General features: G+C 38.7%; 1 protein-coding gene across 1 annotated transcript in view; it reads left to right on the top strand.

Moving 5' to 3' along the window:
* Positions 1 to 21,975, top strand: part of Itk (IL2 inducible T cell kinase) — a 63,217-nt gene that overhangs the window by 17,360 nt on the left and 23,882 nt on the right. The window contains exons 2-7 of the mRNA XM_046459940.2: positions 2,082 to 2,186; positions 3,618 to 3,699; positions 5,453 to 5,581; positions 8,912 to 8,952; positions 12,691 to 12,842; positions 17,823 to 17,888. Coding sequence (XP_046315896.1) covers positions 2,082 to 2,186; positions 3,618 to 3,699; positions 5,453 to 5,581; positions 8,912 to 8,952; positions 12,691 to 12,842; positions 17,823 to 17,888 — 575 coding nt within the window. The remainder of the gene's footprint in view (positions 1 to 2,081; positions 2,187 to 3,617; positions 3,700 to 5,452; positions 5,582 to 8,911; positions 8,953 to 12,690; positions 12,843 to 17,822; positions 17,889 to 21,975) is intronic.

Genomic DNA, 21,975 nt, shown 5'->3' on the forward strand with positions numbered 1-21,975 from the left:
TTGCTAGCCACTGGGAGATGGCACAGATGTCTGGTCTCGGCCCTTCAAAAAGCTCTGAACTTAAGTCTTTTTCAAACACAAAAATGTCAGCCAACAGAGTTCTCACAATGCTGCCATGAGCCTTTTGTTTCATTTTACGAGATATACTAAGGAAATAAACCCATAGCGATAGAAACAGGGCAACCTCAAAGTCAGGCTCCTTGCTCATAAGAGTTGCAGATGGGTGTTGAAAAGGCAGCTAGCTCCTCTGTGCTCTTCTGGTTTTGCAAAACAGATCAGCCATTCCTAAGAACTATGATTATGGGCAGAACAAAGGCATGTATTTCTAGCTGTGGAAGACTCTAAATGAGAAGTCAGTTTGAGTTCAAAGGGTACATGTTTGCAGAGGTTTGTAAGACAGACCTTGTAATGTTAAATTACAAAAGCAACATCTAAACCAATATGTGAGTGGATACTCATGTGTGTGTGTGTGTGTGTGTGTGTGTGTGTGTGTGTGTACTATAAATGTACAGGAGAAAGAAAACGACATTGCAAATGGCTTCCGTGGGCTACCTCAGGGTTAGAGAAGGCTAGACAATAAGGCATTATAAATATTTTCTTCACATATCTCCATGTTGGGTTGTTTTTGTTGTTGTTGTTGTTTTTCTAAACATGGATAGATTTGGTTTTCAAAAATGCTTAAAATAGTTTTTATAAGAAAATTTAAAAAGATACACCACAAAGCTTCCCTGTATTTGATGAGGTCTATTTCTCAGCTCTTGAGTTTTTTCACCTCAGTTCTGTGCCTCAACTACTAAAGCAAAGATCTGCTTCCAGCCTGAGGATCAAAAGGCAGGAAGTTAAGACTGCAGTCACTTCTGGAGAATTTGATGATGTCATGGATCTCAGTGATAACCAAGTACATCTGTGTATAATGACTGTCTTGTAGTCGTTAGGATTTCCTTAGCCTCTGTATTTGGGAAGGTACCCTTTTTGAGGGGCACCTGTTATAAACCAGGCAATTTGTGTATATAATCATATTTTTATTCCCTAGTCAACCCCTTAAAAGGTAGGTGGTGTTATTCTCATAAGATATAGAAACCAAGATTCTAGAAGGTTAGATGAATTGTCAGAGAGCTGATAAGAGGCAAAGCCCAACTTTAAACCTCTCCTTTCCAATATCATACTGATTTTACCACCATTTGCTACCTCTTTAGAAAGGACAATCTACAATATGTTTTGCAATGACATAGCTGAATTAAACTCTGTGCTCAATGACAGCCTAATTGTAGGCACCTGAGAAAAGCCTCTGCTATCTAAAAGCCTTTCCCTAACTAGCCTTCCTTGAAGCTTGACAGCCTACCAATAGAATCGGTCCCATTGTGTAAGGAATCATCCCATCCCCTGGGATCCATTTTCCAAGCATAAAGACCCTTACAAATGGGCAACATGTAACATCATTAAAAATCACAAACACCATAATTACCAGGGAAATATATCTAGCAAGCTTCCAAGGGAATGAGACATGGGCCTGTAAGATTTAATGGAAAGGGGGAAAAGTGGGACAGGAGGGATAGTTACAGAGAACAGAAAGGAATTGTGGTAATGTGAATAAGTAAGGGACATGGAGAAGCCAGACTCAGGAAAGAAAGATGTCACTCATAGCATCCGTTACCACCCAGGTCAGGCCTGGGTGAAAATTACTGTGTGAAAAATGTCATTGGATGGGCACACAGCAGAGAATATTGGCAACTCTTTAGTTCATTTCCATAGGAAAATGAACTACACTTCCCAGCTACGAGTTCTGCAAATACTTCTATTTGTCACCAGGACAGGGAGGGTATATGAGACTGTATAGTGACTTTGTCAAGAAGACCATTCAGAAGGCACATTCTCCGACAAGTCTGCTCGGTGCTTTTCTCAGACTGTATTTAATCAGACTGAAGGCCAGGAGGCAGCTTTAGGTTTTGTGGTTGAGAACATTGGGGTTAATTTACAAATGTAATGGAACTCATCTAGCAGTGGCTTTCTAGAAGCATTCCAGTTAAAAATATTGTCTTATCTGCTACTTAAATGGTATCTACTTTTTTTTTTTCTCACAGAAAAAGCGTACATTGAAGGGCTCCATTGAACTCTCTCGAATCAAATGTGTTGAGATTGTGAAAAGTGACATTAGCATCCCATGCCACTATAAGTACCCATTTCAGGTAAGTCTACCAGGCCTAGGGCAGATAGTTTCTTGTTCCCTGACCATGATTAAAATCCTCAGTCATTGTGAGAGAAAGTGAAGAAAAAATAACTCTTCAGCCCTAGAACTTAGACCAAGCCGTGAGAAAGCTGCTGTAACATTCATTCAGCAATGGCTAAGCACAAAATCTTGAAAGGTTGTTTTTTTTTCATTCTCTTTTCTCTCGTCTCTTCCATATCTCAAGGAAAGTTCTAGTTACTCTGCACCTGGAGGAAGAGTGAGCTGTTCTCAAGAGCCCCCACCTAATGTTCCCGTGCCATTTACTCATGATGTGGGACAACAGATTGTGATCCTTGGTTATAAATTGCTCAAGGTTTTTAAGGGAAAAAGATTCCAATTTTGCAATTAAAGAACTATCTGAAGATGGTTGTGCTGTTCAACACAGTAGCCACTAGCCTTATGTGGATGGTTAAATTAATGAAATGATATTAAAAATTCAGCTCCCTAGTCACATTGGCCATATTGCACATGTACAATAGCTACATGTGGCTAGTACATACTGTGTTGGACACAGATGATTATAGACTATTTTTCACTGCAGAAAGTTCTATTGAACAGAGCTGGAGGAAGGTACCTATAGTACGTCTGACTTATCACTCTTGGCATTTATGGCTCTAAACATGTGGATATCTCCTTGCACATCCCATACTTGCTTGCCAACATGAGGGGTGAATATTCCATACTAAATGTGTCATAGAAAATATTTTTTTTCCTACTAGAAAATTGGCCCCTATAAGTTGGAATTTTCAAGAGCAAAAGTAAAAGGATTCACATGAATTTCCCAGGTGTTAAAAATCCCAGTGACAAATGAGTATATGAAAAAATTGATGAAATTCGAAGATCTCTCATTTAGCTAATAGTATTGTACTAATGTCAATTTCCTGCTTTGAAAGTATGCTACAGTTATGTAAGATGTTATCAGTGGGGAAAGGTAGGTGAAAAGCATACAGGAACTCTGTACTATTTTTGGAAGTTCTTGTGAGCCTTTAACTATTTAAAATAAGAAATTTTAAAAGTTCTGATTATACGTTTGTCATCTAATAACTTATTCTTACATATGCTGTAAGGATTTTTTTTTTAATCATGGAGAAATAAACATGCTATCTAGTCAAGAGGAGAAATTTCTCCTATTTTAATTTAGCAGTAGCTTGTGTGGCATAGAATCTCAGACAAGCAGCCTAAGATGTGGATGTTTACCCTCTGATTGCACAGCCCCTAAACATCTGGATAAAAACATCTTAGAGACCAGTTCCCTGATTACCCAGATTTACTTATATGAACAATGACAAACACTGGAGACCCCTCCTTCAGCCAGTAAGCCAGATGTGTCTGCTGTCAGTCACCCATCTTTGGGCACCCTGCTCACATTGGATTTTGTGTATGTCCCCAGGTTGTGCACGACAACTACCTACTGTATGTGTTTGCTCCAGACCGTGAGAGCCGGCAGCGCTGGGTGCTGGCCCTTAAAGAAGGTAATCAGACTCCTGTGCCATTGAGTCACTGAGACCTTTCATCTTATGGTAGGCTAGGGTTCTACAATAGAGTAGAATGTGGTTTGAGAGCAACTAACCCCAAACATTTCTCCCTTTTGGTGTTGATAAGGTCCCAAGTATTTACCCTAAGACCAAGATTTATACATTTTTAAACAGCCCATTTTAAAGTCTTAAATAAGAACCCCCCCCCCAACACACACACACACACACACACACACACACGCACAAGTTTTTTCTCTTGTTTAGCAAAAAACCTAAAATATTTACTCTGGTTTTTTAAGAAAAAGTTTGTAATCCCTGCTACAAGTGAGAGATAAGAGTGTGGCCTGGGGTTGGATGGCTTATTTAAGTTAAACGTGTGGCTCTTCCATTTACTCTTCTATCTTGGGCAAGTTCTTAGCTGCTCTGAGTTTTGGTTTCCCCATCTATTAAACAAGAAGAGGAGGAGCGAATAACAGAATCTGCCTCTAAAACCTGATGTGAGAAAAACTTTTGAAACTATCCTGGTTATAGTCAGCATCCAATAAACACTAGCTAACTTTTAAGCCATTCAGGCCATCAAAAAGTGCATTTCTTAAGCCTTACCTTTCTGATGACATAATTGCACAGTGTCTTAATTCTATGGCATATAGAGCCAGGTCACTAAGGTAAATATTCCAGCTTAGCCAATTATTAGTGTGTGACCTTGCCCAAGTTCCTTGACCTTTGTGTGTCTCTATTTCCTCAGCTATAAATTTTGACTAATAACAGTCATGAGGTTCTTGGGACAATTAAATGAGTTAGGGCCTGTAAGGCACTTAGAACAAGACTCACCCCCCCCTCCAAAAAAATCACTGGATCTGTGTGACTATTATGGTCTTTTAGCCTGAAGCACCCAATTTGTCAGGAGATCAGGGTTCAAATACTAATCTGTCTCTAAGTAGCGGCAAGGACTAAGGAGAAGCAAGCTTCTTTATATCTCTGGAGCCATGATTCCTCTATCTGAAAATTGAGAATAAACTTACAAGTGGTATCTACTTCCACGGTTGTTGTTTTGAGTCTCAAATGGGATATGAACAGGCAAGTTCAGGGTAAGCCGGAAAGTGCCCTTATTAAAAACATCATGGGACAGATAGAACAAACACTAAAAAGTAATCAAAAGGGTCCAAGCATAACCACTGGCACCCTCCCTCTGTGCAGGGGTTTTACACATAGGATGTTGAAGCTGGAAGGAGCATTAGTGATCAACTGGCTAGTTCTGTGGGTCTTATACTTTTCTTTTCTTTTCTTTTTTTTTCCAATAGCAGAGTCCCTTTATTTTCCTACCAGAATTTTATTTCAAATTCACATCTAGAAGGGTTAAAAGCAAAACTGTTGTGGTTGAAGTGAGAAGATGAACAGGTGGGAATCCTACCCTCTCAGACTTCCCATTGCCCCTAAATCCTCTTTGTGAAGTTCACTGATTCAGTTTAATAACCTCATTGCACAGTGGAGGAAACTGAGGCTCAGATGAGGGTTTGCCCAACCTGGGAACACACAGCAGGTTGGAGGCAGAACCAAAGAAGAACACAGATCTGCTGAAGCCAAATCTAACACGTGTTCTCCCAGTAGATAGCGCAGTGAATTTATTTGCCATTTTTCTGACTGTTGTGGATAATATTTGCTCAGATCACACAACAGGAAGGTTATGACACTGATGATCCTTGAAAGAATGCCCTGGAAATAACTCTTCTGTGGTGTCAATCCCTTTCAGAAACGAGGAACAATAATAGTTTGGTGTCCAAGTATCATCCTAATTTCTGGATGGATGGGAGGTGGAGGTGCTGTTCTCAGCTGGAGAAGCTTGCAGTAGGCTGTGCCCAGTATGATCCAACTAAGAATGGTAAGACTGGGAATTCCATTTTTTCTTTGTGAAAGGACTGGGCTGTCAAGGATTAGATGTGAATTTCTACATTTTCAGAAGTTTCAGAGGGGAATCATCTTTCTTTACCTCCACTCTGCTCATGTTCATTCATCTCAAGGTCGGTGTCTATATACCTCCTGGCTACTCAAAGCATGGTTTTCACACCAACAGCATCAACACCACCTGGGAGTTAGTTAAAAATGCAAATTCTTTGGTCTCATCCCAGATCTACTGGATCAGAATGTGCATTTTAACAAAAATCTCTAGATTTGTGTGCACAGTAAAGTTTGAGATATAACCTAGTGGTAGGAAATTTGATGGTGTAGTCTACTTAAATCTTAAGTTTATATTGACAGCCTTAAGAAGTACATAATACTTATTCATTATTTCTATACTTATTTATGTTTTATTTGTATTTCTTAATTATTTGTTAAAGTGGCATCACATCGCATATGTGTCTAATTACACAAATTCAACTCTATACCCTTGGGGGAGAGGGGAGGAAAATACCTTTATTTTACTACCCATCAAACTTGCTCTTTACTTACACAATCTCAGAGGAAAGGAGGCTATGGTCTAAAAGCAAAGTGAAAACAGAAGTGGTTTCTTGGTCTTTGGCATCAAAGGCTGAAGTCCTGGGAACTGGACAGCAACTTGATTATACCTTATATTATAACTTTAGTACCTTAACCTCTAATAAAGTGCAGCTTCACTCTAATAGACTTGCATGGCATGTTCTGCTCTTGCTCCCCACAGCCTTGGAGGGTAGATGTGTGATGGTAAATAAATGGATGGCCTTGAGCATTCATGCTGGAAAGGGCTCTGCAAATCCATTGTTGAATGAGGGATGGCCCAAGCAAGCTGGTGCTTCCACTTTCCTCTTCTCTAAACTCTCCTACCATGGCTACCTTTCCCCTCCTTTTTCTGTCTTTCTCTCTCTCCCTCCCTTTGTTCTTCGTTTCTCTCTCTCTCTCTCTCTCTCTCTCTCTCTCTCTCTCTGTCTCTCTCTCTTTCACTAACTTAATACTTGAGACTGACAGCAGGCGGATGTAACATGTGGCTGGGTTTTCCGTGGCTTCCTGAGTCACAGCCTGTCTCAGCACCACTCAAGAAACCACCACCTCTCACCTTCCCCCTCGGGAAAGAAAGTCTTTCAAGGTCACCAGTCCATTGGCCCCAGAGAATATTTACTGAGCTTCAGAAGTCAGTGATCGTGCACATTGGCCCTGTTGGTTCTACTTGGGAGGGCAGCATGTGATGAGAAAAAAAAACAGAACCTTCAGTGCAGTGCGGGCAAAAGTTACTACAATAGCAGCATGGGGCAGCCTTGCCTCAGTGAGTGGAAGCCCTTTCCCGAACTAGAAATCTGGTCTCCAAATGCCTACTGGCACCGTGCTGTGGTCCCTCAGATGAGTCACTTGACCATCAATGCCCTTGTCTCTAAAATGGCAGGAGAGATCTTAGGGGCTGAAAATGAAAAAATACCCATGGCCCCTTCCAACTCTAAAATTCCTTGAATCTGTGTTTCCGTTTTGCAGTTTTCAATGTGCATGTTGCAACTATTCCTTTGCAGTATGCACATATGTTCCCTCTGCTGAATCCTAGATACCTGACTGAGGTGCTAGGCGCATCGGACTGACTCACCATAACTAGTGCTGGTCATGTCAAGCTCCTACCGACATTAACCTAGACCTAGCAACTCTCAGCCACTTCCATGGGTGTGCTGTGCAGCCACCTGCTAATGGTTTGTCCTGCTGCAATCCCACTGCCATCTCCGCCTCTGAGCATCTCCTCAACCCTCAGTTAAATAACCTCACCCACCATATGTAGACAGGGTTCCTATACTTTGTGTGGTTGCTGGGAGGTTTTCGGGGTTGTGAAAAGCTCTTAGCATAGCTCCTGGCATTTAGAGAGTTCTCAATAAATGCTAACTGTGTCTAATAGTCTTTCTTATTTGTGGAGGAAAGAATCTGAGGCTGAGATAGGATAGTGTGAGTATCTGCAAAGCAGCAGAAATGGCTGAGTAGAAATAGATCCTGCCACACCAACCCACAGCATCACTGGTTTCTGTAATGAGAGCCAGCCCTAATCACATTTCATACCATGGTCACACACAGGGAGAGGAAGGAAGGAAAGAACAAGGCCACAGAAAAAGAAAAAGGCCAGTCACAGAATGTCTGGTGCTGGAAGGGGCTCAAGGCTATACAGCTTATATTGATAGAGCTGAGGTCAGACCACCAGTCTCTGGCTCATGTTGAGTGCAGTAGGAACTATTCTTCTTAGTGTGTGTGTTATCCTTGTCTATTAATTGTGAGCCCAAGTTCATACCCCAGCCTGCCCTTGCTTAAGGAATTGGCACAGGGCTGGGCTACAACCTCAATGTGCTCATCTCCTCTCCCACATCCCTTGACAGGGGCTGTCCAAGTGCAAGTCCACTTCATGTTGAGATGAGGCCTCACTGCCTGCCTATATAACCCCTTTCCTTCTAATCTCTAATGATGAAAGCAATATTTGCACTGGGCTGAAGCCTGTGCCATCTCTCACCTACCCTCACATGTGTTTCTCCACACAGACACACAACGGTGGCCCATTCATGCCAGCCCTGACCTTCGCAGTGCCACAAAGCAGAAAAGTGAGAGATGGAGATGGAGAGATGAAAGGATGAAGAGAAGGAAAAGGAGAGAGAGCAGAGAAGGGAGGAAGGAGGAAAGAGAGTAAAGAGAGGGAGATATGGAGACATAAAGAGAAGTAGAGAGAGGCAGACAGTGAGGTGGAGAGAGATGGGCTGTAGTTTAGGGAAAGCAACAAGTTCAGAGGCCTTTCAATGCCAATTAAAAGCAGATTTCATCCCACTCAAAGAGGAGCGCAATGACCTCCCACCTCATCCACCCCCTCCTCAGGCCCACAACACACCAGGAAACCAGTGAGTCACTGTCCCCTGAGTCACCAATTCCCACTCCTGGCCTTAGCAGGTGGCATATACATTTGTGGAAGTCTCTGTACCTGCAGAAAACGGCTCAAGACTCACCCCCACCCCAATCAAGTTTTTCCTGGGAATACAGAAAGTTCAGAATATTAATTTCTAGAAGTCTCTAGTGTTTTCTAGAAAAGGTAATTGGAAACCAGCGGTGAAAGAGATAAACAGGCTCTGCCAAGGCCAACTCTAGTTTCTGTGTGTCTCGTCATCTCCTTCTGGCCCCTTTCCCTCTGTTGTTTTCCTTCCACCCTTTTTCTCTGAAAGGCCCCCAACCTCAGGTTGGGCCCAGTGAGTTTCATGCTCACCTTCTTTTTCTGTTTTTCTTGTTTCAGCTTCAAAGAAGCCTCTTCCTCCTACTCCTGAAGATAACAGGGTGAGTGAGTAGCCAGCTCCAGGCATAGGTGGGCCGACAGAGCGGCAGGCCCAAGGGCACTGCCCATGCTTCTCAAACCCTGGATAGATACCGCAGATCTGGCGATTCAGCACAACTCAGCGTGTTTTTTGTGCTCTTTCGTGGGTCTGTCCACTTCAAGGGCCACTTGGCTGCTGAAGCCCCACCTCTCCGTTTTCACTTTATAATCACAGATATTAAACTGTGTATTTACTCTGTGGTTTGACATACTAGCACTCTAGAGATATAAATTTGATAACACTCTGTCATGAAGCATATCCTTATTTTTCATTATTTGTGTTAAAACTAAGTATCTCTTCTACCCACCTCAGAGGGTTATAGTTTTATTCTCATTTTAGAGCTTGGGTAATCAAGTCCCAAGAGATGTCTTGGAGGCTTTCCAAAGCACACTTAGCAGGATGCAGTTTCTGGTGTGCTGGTCTTTAGCTTGAGTGGTGGTTCTCAGTGGTTGGTCCATAGACCAGCAGTATCAGCATTGCTCGGGAGCCTGACAGGAATGCAGCTTCTCAGGCAACACCCCAAACCTGCTGCATCTACACATCTAGGGTAGGGGCCTATAGTGTGCCTTTGAATAAGCCTCCAGGTGATTCTAAGGTACATTCAAGTTTGAGAATCTGTAATATACTGATTTATATGACTCCATGGTACAGCACCAACTCTGAGGAAGATTGTTAAGAAGACAGGAAAAAACAAAAACAAAAAGCAGGAAAGAATTGGCCTTCATTTTCTGGTCATATAATTCCCAATACCTACATTTAAGCACTTTTCCTCTATTCCATAATCTACCAATTCTAACTCTTCACGCTTCTTCTTGAAGACTGAGCTCTGCTTCCCCCCACCCCCAACAGCCAAGGTGGTGACATTTCAAAACTGGCAGTTTCCCCATGAAGGAAGATCTAAATCCTGAAAACTTCAGGCTGGTTTTTAGATCTGTCATCAGCCTACTCCCTCACAACAGGGAAGAGCTGTGCTACTGTAGCAGAAAATGAGCTCCTTACTTTAGTTCCACTGGCCCTCTGAAGACTGCTTTAACATTCTCCTTGCAGATGTGGTTTGGAACCCCTCTGCTCTCACTTGCAGATGGTTCCCCTGGCAATCCCACCCAAACCCATTCCACTCAACCTAAGTCAGTCTGCCCCTGCTTTATTCTCAGTGTCCATGAAAGTGAAGTCCATCGCCCCTCGGACTCTGCCATTTGGCTTTTCACACCTGAAGGAGCAGCATCCATACTGTTTTGAACACTGTGACCACAGGGTTTCTGAACCATTGCTCTAATTTCAATCACACCTCTAAAGCGGTTTCAACATTTCTCTTACTCTGAGCTGCTTGAAGTCATTTTCTCTTTTTACCTGCTTGCTCTCTTACCTGAGGAGAACAATGTTTTTAAGCTGTTTTAGGCCTCATGCTGTAAGAGAAAAGACTGTGGAGAGGTCCTCCAGAGAGGAAGGATGGCCGTTTGGGGTCAAAATGGAGAATCTCCATGGTCAGACAGTCCCAGACCTCTCTAGGGAGCAAACAAGGTCATGGTTTCTGCTGAAGTCCAAATTCCATTTCCTTTTGGCCCCCTTATTTACAGGAGCTCAGCTCATCCTTAAGATGCCTCCCAGTCAACCCAGAAGAGCCTCCTAAGAGGCCACTCAGCACTGTGTCTGCCTATGTCCTTTCTCCCTCACTCCCTACTCTACCCCTGCCACTGCCACCCAGGCTGTCTAGGAGGGCCCCTCAGCCCAGGGGAGCTCTCCCCACCTGGGGCCAAGAGAGCTCTTGGGGATCAGGGGTGTTTTGAGGCTTAAAGCAGAGAAGCCAGGACGTGGGACCCTCATCTACTTCAAGCCTCATTGTACCCCCTCAGCTTCCAAGCAGCCTTTTTGAACACAAAGTCCATCATTTTCTACAAATGTCTTCCCTTGATCTTCTTACTCTAATCTAGTGGTTCCTAACCCTATCAAACCCATTGTTCCCTTTTTATGACAAATATGTTACAAAGATCCCTTTGTTATCCTGAAAAGACAATCAAAAATAACACAACCTATCTAAACATCCTTTTAAAAGAATCAATAAGTGATGTAAGTGTAGTACTAAAAACAAAAAAAAATATATAGCACGTAACTCTATATCAATATTGTGGCATGGCTGTACTTGAAGAAGGAGGAATAACCAATTGCTTGTGCCTGTAGGTAGAATTCCACTGAAATTGACAGCTGGAACCCAACTGATGCAGGAATGTTTTACTGATGACCCAAATATAATGTTAATATTTGTGATGTGATTTTTCAAAATAGTTAAAAATTCTTGGTAAAATTCTCAGTTAAGCAAAGTGTAAGCGCTCTTCCATGCACTGGGTAGTAGCATTCCTGGGAAATTCAGTACTCTGTCTTAGACTGAGTAGGATCTAGGCCTAGGGTCTTCTTACATATCATAATTATAAGCAGGTTTCTCACCAGAAGAATATTTAAAAAGACATTCAAAAGTTGTAGGGCACCGAAGAGCATTTTGTAGTGTAGCATACCTCAAATTTTTTAACATTCCTGATATTCCCCCAAGATGTCCTGTGCTATCCTTTTAGAAGGATGCCTCCATTATTTGAGAAATCTGCTCTGACCTTTCTCTTCATAAGAATTAACCAGTGAGATGGACTTATCAGGAGACAAATGCCATACCATATCCCTCCTATATTTCCTCAGAGGCCCTTGAGCACAATTTCTTTACCCATTAGTTCCTCAGCAAAAGCCTCATGTCCATCAACTCTTATCTGTAGTACCCAGTACACCACCACCTCACAAACTCCACAAATACCTGGATTTCAGATCTGCATCTGAGCTGCACTAGGATGACATGCCTACATCAGTAAGACAAGCCTCTTTTTTCTTTTTTAACTCCAGTGTTTTTATACTACCAAATACTTTAATGTACTCAGAGAACTTGTGACTTCCTGACACTAAGTCACATTCTAGCCAGTAACTACATCATTCCAATGTTTCCTCATTCCCAAACCTATGCCCATCCTGAACTCTGGAGATTGTTTGCATTAGTCTTTTCTTCATTTTAATATTTCATCCTAAGAAAGGTACTGCAGGTCAGAGACATAGGCTAGACAGTCTCAAGTGAAAGAAAGAGCCTATGTGTTAATATCATTTTAAGACTACTGCTACCTAAACTGGCTGTGTTCATTTCCCCATCTGGGCCTGTATCCCCATCCTGAATGAAAGAATGGATTAAATGATCTCTCTCAGAGGAATCCCAGTTCCAACATGATTCAATGGATTAGGGATGAACTCATAAATCAAATCTGCAAAGCATGGACCGAATAGCTTAGTGTCACCTGCATTTCCTTCACAGGAGCATGATGCTCTGGTGGAGAGGCTGCAGCCCATGGCAGGGTGCAGGCAGAGAAATCAGCAGACTTGTGGAAAGCATGTGACTGCTTGGCATTCACTGTTGTCAGGATTTATTTGGTAGAATGAAAAAATTGGGCACTGATATCCTTTGAGTTCTATTCAGCATCATAATTCTAACATATAAAGAAAGCTAACTAGAGAAAAATAGATCATCTCTGCAGATACCTTAGGGGTTGGCAGGAGCTGGTGGGCTGAGCTGGCATAGATCCAGAAGCAAGTTACAATGCAGGGATTTGCTGTCTTTGCTATGACCTTTACCTCCTTCTTATGACTCTGCTTGGTCTTGGCACCTCTTCCCCAGCGATCCCTGCAGGAACCTGAAGAAACCCTGGTTATTGCCCTGTATGACTACCAAACCAACGATCCCCAGGAACTTGCCCTGCAGCGCAATGAAGAGTACTACCTACTGGACAGTTCTGAGATCCACTGGTGGAGAGTTCAAGACAAGAATGGGTAAGGCATCTTTATGGCTCCTGTCCCAGCATTTGAGGTACAGTGGAAACGAAGAACATACCAGAATGACTTGTCCTTCCTCCCTCAGTGTGCCCACCTCACTGATGAGGAGAGGAGAGCAGAGGCAGGAGGGAGAGGAAAGGGTGACTGGAATCTTTGCTATTCTCAGAAGTGGCCGGAAGGTAGCCACTTTCTCTGCCTGCTCCCTGTACATTCCCAGCCCTAAACTCATCTGAAAACCCCCTGGGTTTTTCCACTGACTCCAGCAATTTGGGAGATTGGCAACTTGTTCTGCAAAGCACTGTTGTTCTTGAGTGTTGAAGTAAGGCTGAAGGTATATACCATTTTGAAGTGCTGATTTTCAGTGGAAAGAAAAGGTGTGTAGAGATGGTGCAGATGTGTGGTTATATCAGGAAGCATCAGAAAGAAGGTTCTGAAGATTTAGTTGTGACCACAGCCGTTGAACTATTCAATCCATTATGGGTGCAGAAAATAAAGTTGGATGAATAAATGATTGCTCACCATAGGATTTTTAAATGGAAAATGTCTCATAGCCCTTCACTAATCTGAAGTATCAAATTATTATTATTAGCCTTCAGAATGCTCTGGGATGCATTGACCTAGTTATTACTGCTTAATTTAAATGCATGAGATCCACACTGCTTTATACGGCTTTATTTTTTTCCTTTTAATTTATCTGAGGTATTTAGCCAACCCCTGCAATATTCTTCAGAATATGATTTGAATAATTGCATAGGTTAAGCACATAAATGTATCCTAATTTAGCAAATTCCTAGACATTTGGGTTATTTTCAACATTTTGCAAATAAAAAAAATTGTATTAACATTTAAATAAATATAGTTGTAGATGGACAAAGTACCTTTATTTTATTTGTTTATTTTTATGTGATGCTAAGGATCGAACCCAGTACCTTCCACATGTAGGCAAGTGCTCTACTACTGAGCCACAGCCCCAACCCCATATTTTTATTTTATTTTATTTTATTTTTTTGGCACCAGGAGGGATTGAACCCAGAGGTGCTTAACCATGGAGCCACATCCCTAGCCCTTATTATTTTGTATTTTGAGACTGGGACTCACTAAATTACCTAGGCCCTTTGCTATGTTGCTGAGGCTAACTTAGAACTTGTGATCCTCTTGTCTCAGCCTCTGTAGCCACAGGGATTACAGGTGTGCACCACCACACCTGGCTTATGTTAACATTCTTACATGTTCATATTAGGGGTTTAAATGTTTCAAGTATGAGGTTATTATTAGTTTAAAAACATGAAAAAGAACATTCCAGCATTGCAACATCTAGATAGTCTATGCCAATACTTTATTTAAAAACAACAACAACAAAAACAAGGGGATTTGGGGAGCTAAAAGGAAAAAAGTAGGGTGTAGTTTAGTGACAGACCCATTACCTAGCATGTGCTAGGCCTGGAATTTGATCCCTAGCACTGCAAATAAATAAATAATAAACTAAATAGAAAGAAATGTGCATGAAAAATAAGCTCTCCTCTATTTTCCCTCCCTATCAATTACAAACGTAATCACTATTAATACTTTCTTGTGTGTGTTGGACAAGAAAGTTATACAGATACAAATCCATCCTTTGTTCATTTGCCTTAAGATGATTCTTTCTGTCCTTTACGTTTCTTTTAAACTTTCGTGATGTATCTCAGACATCTTTTCATATCACCATATGCTAATCTACCTCTTTTAACACAATTGTACAGCGTTAGAATGTATGATAATTATAATAATTGGCTCAGTAATAGAGTGCTTGCTCACATGTGTGAGGCACTGAGTTCAATTCTCAGCACTACATATAAATAAATGAATAAAATAAAGGTCCATCCATCAACAACTAAAAAAAATTTTTTTTAATTATAATAATTTTGTAATGAACACTTATTTTCCAGGTTATTTTTCTTTGTTATTTCAAACAAGGCTATAATGAAGATTTTGCTTTGTTCATGTATGTTAGCATCTTGGCAATCTTTCCAGTGTGTGTGTGTGTGTGTGTGTGTGTGTGTGTTTGTTTATGTGTGTGTGTGTAAATACATACATATCACATTTCTAACAGTTCTGGGTCAGAGTATGTGATATCTTAATTTTGATAGATAATATCCTGAAAAAGCTTGCCAAATTCATACTCTTCCAACAGGAAGTCCCAACACTTTAAATTTTCAAAAAATAAAAATAGATACCAAGAAAGGAAGGAAGAAAAGCCAATCTGATGGGTAAAAATAGAGGGACATGAATGCATTTAAGATTAAGGCATGACTTAGCATCCACAGAAATTTACATTCTCCAGGTGTCCTCCCTTTAGGGATCCTTATCAACCCCACTGTAGGGGAAGCTGGAGGCAGAAGAAGGTAGGCAAGATGTGATCACATTGACGACTGTGGTTTGAGAGGCAGGTAGTTTAAGAACAGATCCCAAAGCTTGTCATCTGGAGCTGCCCTTTCTAGATGAATCATGGCTTCTCCCTTCATCTTCTCTTTGCCAGTTCTGGGGAGAAGCAGATAAAATCCCTGTAACTACAAACAAATGAACTTACTTAGAAAGTCATCAGTTCAATCAATGGACATTATTTATCATATCAAATGTGTCAGGGAAGTTTTTCTTCTAGGTCTTCCTTCCTCAAATGACTGTTTACCCTTTGTTCAGTGGCCTGTGGGAAGGCTCAGCTCTGCACTTCAAGGGCATTATAAAGGACTTCCTGTATAGTGTGGCACAGTGGAAAGTACACGAGACGGAAGAGAGGACTTGGACTTCAGTATCAGCCACTCTTGTCATGTGTGACTATAATCAGGTTACTTGCTCTGTGAATTCATTTCTTTATCTGCAAAATGCAAATGATAATATCAGCTTTTTTTCTCACAGTGCTGAGAAAAATCAATGAGATTATGGAAATCAAAAGAGCTTTGTAAGTTCTATATATCCACATAAAAGTGATAAGAATAAATATCATTTCAGTACATAACCCAGTTTTAGTTGGCTATTAAAATACATTTATTCTATTCAACAGCAAATATATTATTTATTCTGATAATATAATTGTAAATATATGATGTGGCAAGAAACAGGGAAAATTCTGGAAAACAATATGTAGATTACTCAAAAAAATAGGAGTGGAACCACCATTTGACCCAGTTATCCCACTCCTCAGCATACATCCAAAAGATTTAAAGTCACCATACTACAGTGACACAGCCACATCAATATTTACAGCAGCACAATTCACAATAGCTAAGCTATGGAGGCAACCTACGTGCCCTTCAACAGATGAATGGATAAAGAAATTGTGGATATATACACAATGGAATTCTAATCAGCCAGAAAGAAGAATGACTTTATGATATTTGCCAATACATGGATGAATCTGGAGACAATCATGCTAAGTGAAATCAGACAATCAAAAAAAAAAAAAACAATAACAACAACAACAACAACAAAAAAAAGGTCAAATGTTTTCAGTAATATGTGGGAGCCAAACCATAATGCAGGGGGAGTTCAGTAGACTAGACAAAGAGGAATGAAGGGAAGAGTGGGGGATAGGAATAAGAAAGACAGTGGAATTAATCTGATATAATTTTTTATGTACTTATATGAAAATACCTAAGTGAATCCCACCATTGTGTACTTCCACAACAATGGGTGCCTAATTAGAATACAATATATTCCATGCTTGTATAATTTTGTCAAAATGAATTCTAATTTCATGTATAAGTAAAAGAACCAATAAAAGAGAGAGAGAGAGAGAGAGAAGAAATGACAAATTTCAGAACAAAATGGCTTCCATCATTTGGCAATGGCTGCCAAGAGCACTATATTAAGGATGATCCTGAGGCCAAATGTCAATTCTCCAAAGAAAGTGTACCATGGTTATTTAGCAATCTCTTACTAAGATGTAAGATAATCATTCTGTATTTGGCATCTGTATTCCTGTTTTAATCATTCTTCAAAATAACTCTGTAATATAGATTACACATTCCCCTTGAAACATAATGACTAGATTGAAAATTGGCTTTATATTTAAAAATTAAAACACTTTATGGGGCAAGAAGAAAGAAAATATCAGATATCTTTTTATACATTGGCAAAGTGTGAAAGGACTCTATATGTATAATCTAGTTCAGGCATCTCATTTTATAAGTCAGAAACCAGAGAATGACAGGGATTCTGTTCTCACCTTCTGGTTTTAAATTAAATCATGGATAGGAAAGTACTTTGAAAACTACAGAACTCTTTACAAGTGTAATATATATATATATATATATTATATATATATATAAATATAATATATATATATAATATATATTATATATATGGTATATATAAGGAATACATATATACATACATATATACATATATATGATTATATATATAATTATTTTTATTATGTTTTTATCAAACTCCACATATTTCTACTGAAAAGTGACCCCCCACCCCCAAATCCAGCCTGACCTTATTCTATTTTCTCATGTTTATGTATCTGAAGAAACTCAACTAGGGAGGCCTTGAATTTAAAAGCATGTGATACAACTGGAAGTATCTTTCAGAACCTGTGGTTGGAAAGTCATTTTTAAAATTTTTAATTATGTTGGTTTCCTGACTATAAAATGATAGCACTAAAGTGGAAAAAATGCTGATAGTACACACACAAAAATGCTTCATTATAGAAAATAGAGACTGAACATTAATCTTTTTTTTCCAGTAGAGGAAATTTTGCAATGAGGACAGCAGCAAGCAAAGCTTTTAAAGTAAAATAGCCTCTTGTTATTTATTATATTTTATATTTTAGCAGTGAAATCAATTGCTTTTAACAACTAACAAGTAATTGTTACTTTTAACATTTATTTGGAAACTTTAAAATATCACAAACACTAAATTATGTGAGACTTCAACCTATAAAACCAAGATATAAAAATTCTGTATTAGTCTAAACACTAATTTCCTTTTTAACAGGCATGAAGGATATGTACCAAGCAGTTATCTGGTGGAAAAATCTCCTAATAACCTGGAAACCTATGAGTAAGATATTTTATTTGTTTTTGAAAAATATGGTACTAAGGAATTCTCCCTAGGTTAAGAGTAAAATATTGATTGATGGTTTCTTTTCTTGGCCTACTGTCTTCTTTCCATTCTCTGACCTGCTGGATGATAAAGGTCCACCCTAAATAAGAAAGGATGGTAGTCCACATGCTGCCCTCTCCTTTTATCAAAAGGGTGATTCTCAGGTGCCTGAGAAGATTGTGGTAAAAATAAAAGTTTCTATTGAGAATCCCAAGAATATTGATCTTACTTGAAAAGAAAAAAAATACTTTCAACACTAGATCAGATATGGACATAAAATATGGTTTAATGCAATGCTTCCAATACTAGGTTAACAGATAGATATTAAATATCTGTTCAGATTGTGTAAAGTTTTTGCTAAACCATCATTTAGAAGAAAGTCCGTGTGGATGTAATTTTAATGAAACTGCTGAATGTTTAACAAAATTTGATCATAATATGCAAAGTACTCACCATGTACATAAATGCCCTAGCTCAGAGCCTGAAAGGTCCAGAAGCCAAGACATCACAGTAGCAACATATACACCTACCACTAGGTCTTGATTCTTAAATAATACTCCCCACTGAAAAGAACCAGAACTTCTTGAAGAAATGGCTTCAGGATTCCAGGATTGGGGCAGGGAAAGAACAGGAATATTTTTTTGATCCAGAAAATAGAAAAGTACACAATTGAACATGTCAAATGGACAGGTAAGTCACTTTAAAAGTCTCCCTTTGACCTAAACTGGAACAATTTAAGTATCAGAATAAATAATGACAGTAATGGACTATAATTCATTGAATCAAATAAGAATGTATACTATATAGTTAGATTGATAGGTAAGTAAGTAAGTAAATAAATAAGAGAAGACTCTTTTTCATAGTCCAGGGCTAATTAAAGAACGTAGAAGAAATGATAAAGTTTAAATAACAAGGTATCAACTTATTCAGGCAAAAATTAACTAATGTCAGAACTAAATTGATGAGGTACAATATATTTACATAGTCTCAAAGTATCTCCTTATAAATAGCTTTTAACTACAAAATGAAGAAAACTGGTAGGCTTCATTTTATCTAAGTAATCAAAATTTATATCAATATGGGATAAAAAGACATCATGTATCTCCCTGTGTAATATACTGAGAATAATATCCAGTACAACATCACTCTGTGATATTCCTCACCCAGAAAATGCACAGCTTGAGTTACTCATGAGAAAATATTAGATAAATTAAGGAATATTTCCGGTGTTCTTTGGAAATTGTTGAATGAAGAGACATAGTAACTAAATGCCCCCATCCTACATTGGATGGTCAACCGTAAAATATTTCTATTGACAAATGAAATTTTGGTAGGTTCTGCAATTAGGCAGATGTTAAGTTGCAATATTTTTGTAATTTATACTTTGGCCATATAAGTGCATGTTATGTTTTAGAAAATAGACACTGAAGTACTTAGGAGTAAATATCCACTCTCAAATGGTTCAGGAAAAAAAGAAATTACTATCGATATGTATATACAGACAGAATGGAAAGGCAAATGTAAGAAATTTCAGCCACTTGTTTATCTGGGTGCAGTGTATATAGTAGTTCTTTTATAGTGTCTTTCAACTTTTCTGTAAGTTTATAATTACTTAAAACTTTTTAAAAAATTAAGTACTCACTAAATATAAGGTGCCAGAACTGAAGAATATGAGCTAATGAAGACTCTTGTTGGGCTGGGGTTGTGGCTTAGTGGCAGAGTGCTTGCCTCACACATGTGAGGCACTGGGTTTGATCCTCAGCACCTCATAAAAATAAATAAACAAAATAAAGATATTGTGTCCATGTATAATTAAAAATTATTTTTTAAAAAACACTCCTGTTAACTCAGTGTGGTCCTTGTTAGCTCAAATGGGGTCATGTTATTTGTTGCTGAAATTCTAATAGATTCTGTAGTGAAGAGTCATCATTTTCTTAAGAATCTCAACCTGAGATTTGGTTTGATCAAGTATATGCAAGATTCATTAGTTACAAGAATACTCAAGTTGAAATGAAACATATATGAGATATGTTTAAATAGAAAAAAATTATTTTTATAATCAATGTCTTTGGAGAAAAATAATAGGCATTTATTTAAAATGACCACTAAGCTGAATGGTTTCATTTATGTGTTTAATCAGAATCTCTTTGTGTAGATTGAGAAAAGAAATTAAAAATTTTAACAGAATATAAATTAGTAAGGAATGGTGGAAATTGGCCAAATAAAAAAGTGTATTCTTTCACCTAAAGAATTTTTAATAGTTTTTCAAAATAAAATGCCACACCATACAAACAAAACAGACCACTGGCCCTACTTATGCTATAAACTATCAGCTTGCATTTTTTAGGTTATAAAATCTCATATAGAAAATAAAAAGACTTATAACTAACCATCCAGATATTTAACATTCATCTAGATATATAAAAGATATTCAGTGTGATGATATTTTATCCTTGAACTTAATGTTGTCAGGTAAGCTCTGCATAAGACAAACATGTACCATGTGGTACCATAATCATAAATTGGCATATTGATTGTGGAGATATGACCTTGAACAAATACCCATTATCTGTCATACCCATTATCCTTAGGGGATATGTTTCGTGACCCCCAGTGGATGCTTAAAACCATTGGTTGTACTGAACTCTAGATATATTTTCCCACATAATCAGGCCTATGATAAAGTTTACTTTATAAATTAGATACAGTAAGAAGTTACTAATAGTAACTGATAGAATAGTAACTGACTAGAATGATTATAACAAAGTACTATAATAAAATTGATATAATAACTACTCTTTTTTTAGCTGTCAATGGGCCTTTATTGCATTTATTTATTTAAATGTGGTGATGAGAATTGAATCCAGTTCCTGACACATGCTAAGCAAGTGCCCTATAACCCCAGCCCCAATAACTACTCTTGCACTTTGCGGCTATCATCAAGTAAAATAAAGGTTACTTGAACATAAAACACTTAAGATACTGTAGCAGTTTATCTGATACCAAGACAGCTAGTCATTTAGTAGTGGGTAGTGTATACAGTGTGGATACTCTGGGCAAAGAGAAAATTCACCTCCTGGATGAGATTGAATAGTAAGTATGAAATTTCATTATGCTACACAGAAAAAGCACACAATTTAAAACTTGAGTTATTTCTGGAATTTTCCATTTAATATATTTGGACTACAGTTGACCATGGGTAAGTGAAATCACAGAAGGGGAAAGTACAAATGAGGCACTACTGTACTTCACCTGTTGGAGCGCAGATCTCTTCTCTGCAAAATGAAGGGTCAGACAAGATGAAGGAGGCAAATTGTGACACACTTGCTTGATGTTCCCTCCCTCTGAACTGAATTCAAGTAGATCTCACTCTTTGATAATGACCCTATTCACCCCTGTGCCTAGGCTGACTTCAAACCTTACAATGCACAGCTCTAGGCAGCCATTTCTAATTGCTTGGTGTATACACATGAAATAAGCATAAAAGCCCATGGAGGTATAAAGTCCATTCCACCATGTTTACAAGACTCAAATCAATCTAACAATTCTCTTATCCATTGTTATTCTTGTAGCCAAGCAAGTTTATTCCTTCCACACCTAGAATTTCTGTTTTCTGGATTAATTGTCAAATGAAGATCATTTTACTCCTACCAAATAAGTGGCGGGGAAGGTCAGGACATGACTCAAAATTATAATAACATTCAAAAATTTATTCCCTAAAAATTATACATATTTTTCTTCACCACTTTTTATTTGTTTTCTTAATCAGATACCAAAATTATAAAAATAATTCAATTATTTTACAAAAGATCTGGAAAACCTGTCTTAAAGAGGAAAATGTGGCAGTTGTTTTAGAAGGATATTTGCTAACTTCTCAAACTGGTATTAGCTTTTTATAGCTACCCGAACACCCTCCTACTCCTACCACCCACTGACTTATGAAATGGAGAGGAAGACGAATATTCTCTAAAACTTCATTATGGAAAATTTATGACATTTACCAAAGTAGAGAGAATAATATAATGAATGCTCTGAAATCCAGTTT

Source organism: Marmota monax, unplaced genomic scaffold, assembly GCF_021218885.2.
Source record: "Marmota monax isolate L192 unplaced genomic scaffold, Marmota_monax_Labrador192_F-V1.1 WCK01_AAM20220418_F8-fsc00229, whole genome shotgun sequence".
Lineage (NCBI taxonomy): Eukaryota > Metazoa > Chordata > Mammalia > Rodentia > Sciuridae > Marmota > Marmota monax.